Source organism: Chiloscyllium plagiosum, chromosome 22 (assembly GCF_004010195.1).
Source record: "Chiloscyllium plagiosum isolate BGI_BamShark_2017 chromosome 22, ASM401019v2, whole genome shotgun sequence".
Lineage (NCBI taxonomy): Eukaryota > Metazoa > Chordata > Chondrichthyes > Orectolobiformes > Hemiscylliidae > Chiloscyllium > Chiloscyllium plagiosum.
In genome coordinates this window covers 25,737,127-25,744,141 of record NC_057731.1, presented here as the reverse complement: position 1 = coordinate 25,744,141, position 7,015 = coordinate 25,737,127, and the positions used below count along the sequence as shown (strand labels likewise).

Sequence of the window (7,015 nt, the reverse complement as noted above, 5' to 3'; positions counted from 1 at the left end):
GGAAGGACTTTAATCACCAATAAACCTGCGTGGGGCACACACAGAGAGAAAAAAAAGTGCCGTAAGTAAATCCAATCAACTTCTGTAAAACGATGCCAACTACTAAAAGTCTACTTCGATTTTTAGCCGTCGAAACGGATTTCTTTGGGTGCTACCTGAGGACTATCGGACATTCAGTTGCAATACATTAGATAGAATTCGCAGATGAGCGCAACCCCAAAGTACACGAAGAAGGGGACGTCTAGAAGTTGTTCGGACTTTTGCAGACTTTGTGCTCCTCTGCAGGTGAGAGATGCTGAGCCAGCCTGGCAGGAAGAGTTGAGTGCTGTTGGCAGTCAGGGAGAGGGGTGGTGGGATGGGGAGGGGGGGGGGGGGAGGTGCATTAGAGCGCAGCCAGATTGATCTACCTGTTCTGGTTGAGACTGCAGGCGATGCACCTAGCCATTATTTAAATGCCGCACTTGGCGCTGGCTCGCAGTCTTCCCCCCCCTCCCCTCCCCTCCCCCGGACCCCTCCTTGCTGAGAGTGAGCAGGAGCACGCCGGGACCCGCTTACCCAGCGGATGATGAACGCCTTTGGCCAGGCGCCTGGTGCCAGTGGTCAGCCTTCTCCTCTCCAACAAGCCAGCGCGCAGGAAATCCTGGACATGGCTGTGTACTGCGACAACTTCAGCGTGTACCCCCAGAACCTGCACCACCATCACCACCACCACCACCCTCAGCGGCCGTCTGCCCATCCCCCGAGCTACGGGCTGAGTGACTACACTTCCCCCAGCGCCAGCCCCTACCTCTGGCTCAATGGAGCGCCGATGAACTCTTCGCCTTACCTGGCCGGCAGCAATGGGGCAGCTTACATCCCGCCCGGCTACGGCACGGGCCAGCGGCAGTTCCTGGCGCCTCCGTCGGGTTTTGGAAGCACCGAGCTGGGCTGGCTGTCCCTCCCGAGCCAACAGGAACTTTTTAAGATGGTTCGCCCTCCGTACTCGTACTCAGCGCTGATCGCCATGGCGATCCAGAACGCTTCGGACAAGAAGCTGACCCTCAGTCAGATCTACCAGTACGTGGCGGACAACTTCCCCTTTTACAAGAAGAGTAAAGCGGGCTGGCAGAACTCCATCCGGCACAACCTGTCCCTTAACGACTGCTTCAAGAAAGTGCCCAGAGACGAAGACGACCCAGGTACCCGACTCCGGCTCCTTTCGGTGCGCTCGCAAACCTGGAATAGTGGAGGGGAGGGCAAGGGTGTCAATGGAGGTAAAATACTGCGGACGCTGGGGATCGGAGATAACAGCAAAAAGAAAACTGGTGGAGAAACTGTGGGTCTGGCAGCCTCTGTGGAGGGAAAGGCGAAAGGCAGGACTGCAGATGCTGAAGATTAGAATCGAGAGTGGGGTGTTGGAAAAGCACAGCAGGTCAGGCAGCATCCGAGGAGCAGGAGAATCGATGTTTCGGGCCAAAAGCCCTTCATCAGGAATTCATTAATTGTGAATTGTGGAATAATGATCAGCCTTCCTTCCTGATGAAGGGCTTTTGCCCGAAATGTTGATTCTCCTGTTCCTCGGATGCTACCTGACCCTTTGTGGAGGGAACACAGGTCTTAAGGTTTGGGGTCGACGGACCATTCCTCAGAATCTCTGCAATTTTTGTTTCACTTCATATTTCCATCATCTGCAGCTCTTTCTTTGGTTAAATATGTGCAGCTGTTTTGTATAAACTCTTCGTCTAACTTTCAAAACTAAAGTATGCTAATCTCTATCGATATACAGTACATATAGATAAAACTAGAAGTGTTCTAACGCACAGCTGAGCGACTTTCCCACTGCCATTACACCAGGGCATTCCTTTTGAGTTTTCCCTCTTTTAGCTGCCGTCAGTCAATTAGATATTGACAATCAAAGTCCACTTTGGGGCAATGCGAACTATCAAAAGTGAAGGGGAGTTAAGGAGAGAGGGAAGGGACTAAATCAAAATGGTGTTGGAAGGAGAAATAACTAATAGTTTATTTTTCCTCTCTGTAAGAATTATAAATCGCTGTTCTTGATGAGATGCGCTAATACTTTTGAGAATATTGGTACTGGTCGCCACCAATTGCTGACAGCACCCCAAATGTGTAACGGCAGGTCAACGGTGGAACTGCAACAAGGGACTCGTTTGCAAAACTGGCTGCTTGCTGAATCTTATCAAAAGCCAGACAGTGCCCTTCGTGTCAGAGTCTGTAGTATTCACTGTTTAATGGGGATGGGGGAGTCGCTGATCTGATCAGCTGCAACTTTGCCGGCATTAACTTGTTCATTTGTGTTTAAAAAAAACTTTGTTTCAAATTGCATTCTGTAATTCTACACTCAGAAAGCTGGTCGGGGGCGGGCGAGGAATGCAATTTCTCAAAACATTCAGCCAAAATGTGAAGTTGATCATGCGCAAGGATGGAGTGACTGACTCTTGTGTTTATTATTCCAGGTAAAGGTAATTACTGGACCCTGGATCCCAATTGTGAGAAAATGTTCGATAATGGGAATTTCAGGAGGAAGAGAAAGCGTCGATCAGACACTACAGGGCCCAGTGGCCACGGGCTGGGTGACAAGACTGATGACGCAAATATGAAACCGTCAGATACAGCCAGTGTCCTGGGGTCGGCCTCTCCCGGACAGCAGAGTTCTCCTGGGACTGCCAGTGACTCCAAACCCTCGGTCTCACCAGTCATGCAATCCAATCCCTGTTTCAGCAACTTCGTGTCGAACATGAGCACCATGGTCAACGGCAGCACTGGGGTAAAAAGACCGATTTCCTCTGGGGGACTGGTGGGGGATTTATCACAAGCTAGGCAAAATCTCCCTGGACTCAATTCTTACTCACCATCACACAACCCAATGCATAACACAGTCGACATTCACAATCGATTGAACTATTATCAGTCTCCTGTTTCCGGTCAACAAAGTGGACTGAGCGGCCCCTTGTGTAACCACTTCAGTGTCAATAATCTGATTTACAGCAGAGAAGGCACAGAGATTTAACCACGAGGAGTGTACGTGTACAGAGTACAAACTTTAGAAACAAAGAATATGCCTTTTTTTATACAATAGCAATGTGAGTAATATTTCTAGTGCAGTTTTGATAGAATTGGTTTGTTTTCGTGTCAAATTGCGCTTATTGTAAATGACATGGACAAATACAATTATGTTTACTTCCAGCTAGCATTTTGACACAAACTATTTGTTTACATAAGGATTCAAGTTCGGATAGTAAAACGAACTGTAGATTGAAATCTGTAGGTGGGGATTTGTGCACTAAGCAACCAAGAAGAAAATTAATGATGTAGACGAATGTGGTATGTATCCACTTATCAGAGATTTGAACTGTAGGATTGTCGGACACTGTACTATATAGGGAGAAGTAAATAGTTTTTGTAATGTTGAAATATGAAAGTTTCAGTATTTGTATTTTAGGACGTAGCTGTCAGAGTTTGAGTTCATTGTTTGAATGGGATTCACTGGACGCCTTGTGTGCATTGGGCAATTTTTGTGTTTTATAATCCTGCGTCCTTTCTTAATAGCCGGTCGTGTTGAGATCACTTGCTGTTTCTGTACTTAAACTTGCGTTTCTTGTTTTTTTTTAATTAAACAATTCATCCTATTTAAACATAGTCTCTTGAAGTTTTTATGTGCAGCACGTGTTAATCGCTAGAACGTGGTTGAAGGTTCGAGATACATGACAGTAAATTAAGACTTTAATCTCTAGTTTTTAATGAACCATTTGCATTTATCGCATGTTTTATCACGAACGTATTTTAAGCGGGTCATTTCTCAAGCATGTGGTTAATCGAGGCTTTATTGAAAAAATACTTGACGTAGGTGTAATGCACGCGTTGTTTTTCTTCGAGTTTGGATAAATGGGCCCCAATACCGCTCATATTGTGACTTTTATTTAATTATAGTTTGTAGGGTTAACGTAGACGCGAACTGTTCCAAATTTAAAACTAAGATGCCAAAACTTGTCACTCCCCTCTTGACTTTTCTACCATCTTGAGATAAAGTGAACAAATTAACTCTACAAGTATTGAATCTTTATGAACTGAGAATTCTCTTAAACAGATATCATGCATATAGCCACTGCTTTCAATAATTATCATTTAGTGTCAAACATCGAAATATTTCAATGAGTTCTTCAACGGCTTGCGGGTTTAGGAAGTTCATTCCCTTTTGAATGAGTTGTCGTCTCTTTTTTTTAAAACAATTCTTCCTTCACAGCACAGGATGCATTACCCCAATTTATGCGGAATTGTAGCCGTTCAGACAATCCTGAAGTTAAACACGACTCGGAAAATAATTCAGAGGATGCCTGGTGTCGACTCTTTGAAGTTCATTAAAGAGAAATGGATAAAGTGGGGAGGGAACGCACGAAGAACCTGTTGATGTCCACGCTGACCGACTTCAGCGAGCAACGACAGCTTTCCTTTTGCTACTCCTCTGACCCTGTTGGAAACCTGGTCAAAGTGGAAGACCGGACGGTCCTGCAGGGCATTGAGTGTTTAACATGAAAGATTGCTACAACTCGTTAACTGCTACAACATCAGTTTACTTTACTTTACGCAGATTATACATCACCCTTAATATTGGATATTATCGTTACTGTCTGTTATTGTCATAAGTTACCCACGGCGTGATGTTTTATTTGTTAGATACTGCGGATTCACCCCAAGCAGGAACAATGAACCTGTTATTTGGGATTGGGCATGGAGGGGGATCGGTCTAGAGACATTACCGCAAACTGTGTATGTTTACTTTGGGCGAATCAAATAAACAGAACTGAAACCGAATCTTGAGGCGAGGGCTCGGCTCAGCACACAGCCAAGTCTCAGATTTCTTTCGCTGTGTGTATGGTTACACGTGCTGGCTGCTTTATACTCAGTGTCATTGCGCACTTTAAAATAAATACAATGAGAATTCAAATCTAAATGTTTCTTTTAATCTCGAGCAGTGTAAACAGGTAAACAACTGAATTGCTCTAATTTTCACGTTCATCCTTCACAAGTGCTTTCCTTGTGCCCCCACATCTACTACTGACCGTCTAACTTTCTCCCGCGTAACCTAACATGACTTATTCTGAGTTAGAAGATTTTCAGACTCTCGCGAGTGGTGCTGTTTGGGACTGAATCTCAGAGTGGCTGACCCTGAATCTCAAGATTGGGAAGATTTGCAGGTACCCCAGTCCAGAGCTTGTGGTTTAGCGACAGGGACGCTACCTACTGTGGCATTAATGTCCCCAGAACCACTGAAAATGACAGAGGAACCTCATTTTTCAAGCGATTCTAAGCCTTCAACTGAATTGCTCTCTCTGATGCCGCCTTCCATTATAATAGAATAATTTCCAAACTGTTGCTGAAATTTATTGAATCCAGTTAGCAACAAATAAGGTGAAAGGAATGTTTACATATTTACTGAATTTTGTGCGAAGGGAATCAAAAAGCGACTCCTGTCAATATATTCGATTCAACCCTGATCCTTATTGTATTATCATTGATTTCATTATGAGATCTGAGGCATCAATTCCGCTTTATTCCTGGATCTGCTGAAGCATAAGTAACAACCGGTTGCATTTCGATCGCGCCTTTAACTCGTAAAACACGTTCCAAGACCCTTCGCAGGATGGTTAGCCAAGACAAAAGGAGAGATTAGGACTAATGTCCAGAATCGTGGTCAAAATGGTTTCGCGGAGGGATTTGAACGAGAAAGATGAGATCTGGGGAAGTTTAGGGTCAGGAATCTGCAAACCGAGGTTCTGTAATAGCCATCTAGATATTATTTGGCTGGCGTTAACTTTTTTTTTGAATGAACATGTTTTGCTGGTGCAGCACTTTAGTGACAGGTTCTACATGCAGACTTTAACAAGTTTAATCGTGCGTCAAATTTAATCCCACCCCCTGCCGGGTCGTGCATTAATTAGTGTATTTTTCAGGGACAGATTTTTAAATACCACGTACCATAAAATAATAGATTGCCCCCCAGACATACAAAATCTTACTGCATCAGACTGATATGCCCTCAATGTATCTATATTCTATTATGCACACCAACTTTAAAATGGGTTTCAAGTTCACGTTTAGCTTTTCTTAACAAAATAAAACTTTACAGGAAGATTTTAGCGAGGTCCATCATCTGTAAAACGGTGGGAGATGTGTAGAGATTTTTTACTGCTGTTTAATGGATTTTATCAACATAGACAGCGAACCCTTGAAAGGGGCATTTTTTAGGTAATGCAATAGGGATTTCCGAATACTTTAAAGGAAGGAAAGCGGCATTAACTTTTGTATATCTCAACACAAAGTATCAGAATAGATAACCGCAGTTACTCTGCAATTTCATGTGGCGTTTAAACTTTTAATTGTAACTACCTCTGCTATTCACAGAATGAATGGATTCAAGTCATTGCACAACAGGAGGTGATAGTCCCTGAACTCCTCCTGTCACTTTGCGGGAAAGGGCTACGAAGCCAAAACTCAGAAGTCCAGTTCGAAAGTTCAGTCTCACTCTTGGCTGCTGATCGCCCGGCACTGAAGTGTGTTTTCTTCCAAATAAATTGAATTATTTGAATTTATTTCAAACCGGCCTTCCAATTAATCTCCCTTATTGTTTGACAGCAGAGACAGAGTTTCAGTGTAATTAAAAGTCGAGCACTTACACAACACTTCAGCCTAAAGAAAAAAGTCTAATTCAGCATGAGTATCTCCACAGATTTGGAAACAGCCTGGCCCGGGAATTTGAATCGGTCTTAGGAAAACAAGAGCCAAACAGATAGTAGAGCTGTATTAAAAGTATGTCTATTGTTCACTGGTACCCACAAATTATCGGAGCGGTTGTCGTGAAGTATTTTCAACTTTCATTATGTTGAAGTTATTAAAATTAATGTTGGGATGCAGGCGAATTATTGTCCTTCATACTTGAATGGTACATTGATCTATTTATTTAACTGCTTCACGTTCACACATTTTAAGCAACAGTAGAAATGTTAGACATTAGCAA

At 43.7% G+C, this 7,015-nt stretch overlaps 1 protein-coding gene across 4 annotated transcripts; it reads left to right on the top strand.

The window, feature by feature from the left end:
* Positions 1–451: 451 nt before the first annotated feature.
* foxi1 (forkhead box i1) lies at positions 452–6,608 on the top strand. Of its 4 annotated transcripts, none has more exons than XM_043712204.1 (3): positions 452–1,178; positions 2,457–2,767; positions 6,403–6,608. In XM_043712204.1, exons 1-3 carry the CDS (start codon positions 563–565, stop codon positions 6,574–6,576), a joined length of 1,101 nt encoding a protein of 366 aa, XP_043568139.1. In that variant the 5' UTR covers positions 452–562; the 3' UTR covers positions 6,577–6,608. The 4 variants fall into 4 exon arrangements, with proteins under 4 accessions (XP_043568139.1, XP_043568140.1, XP_043568141.1 ...); XM_043712205.1 differs by lacking the exon at positions 6,403–6,608 and adding an exon at positions 4,244–4,881; XM_043712206.1 differs by lacking the exon at positions 6,403–6,608 and adding an exon at positions 4,249–4,430.
* The last annotated feature ends 407 nt before the right edge of the window (positions 6,609–7,015 follow it).

Excerpts from the sequence above, each read along its gene's own strand:
- foxi1 (XM_043712203.1), top strand. The coding sequence starts at position 563 with ATGATGAACGCCTTTGGCCAGGCGCCTGGTGCCAGTGGTCAGCCTTCT. Across the intron at positions 1,179-2,456 it reads CAGAGACGAAGACGACCCAG|GTAAAGGTAATTACTGGACC; the intron begins GTACCCGACTCC and ends TTATTATTCCAG.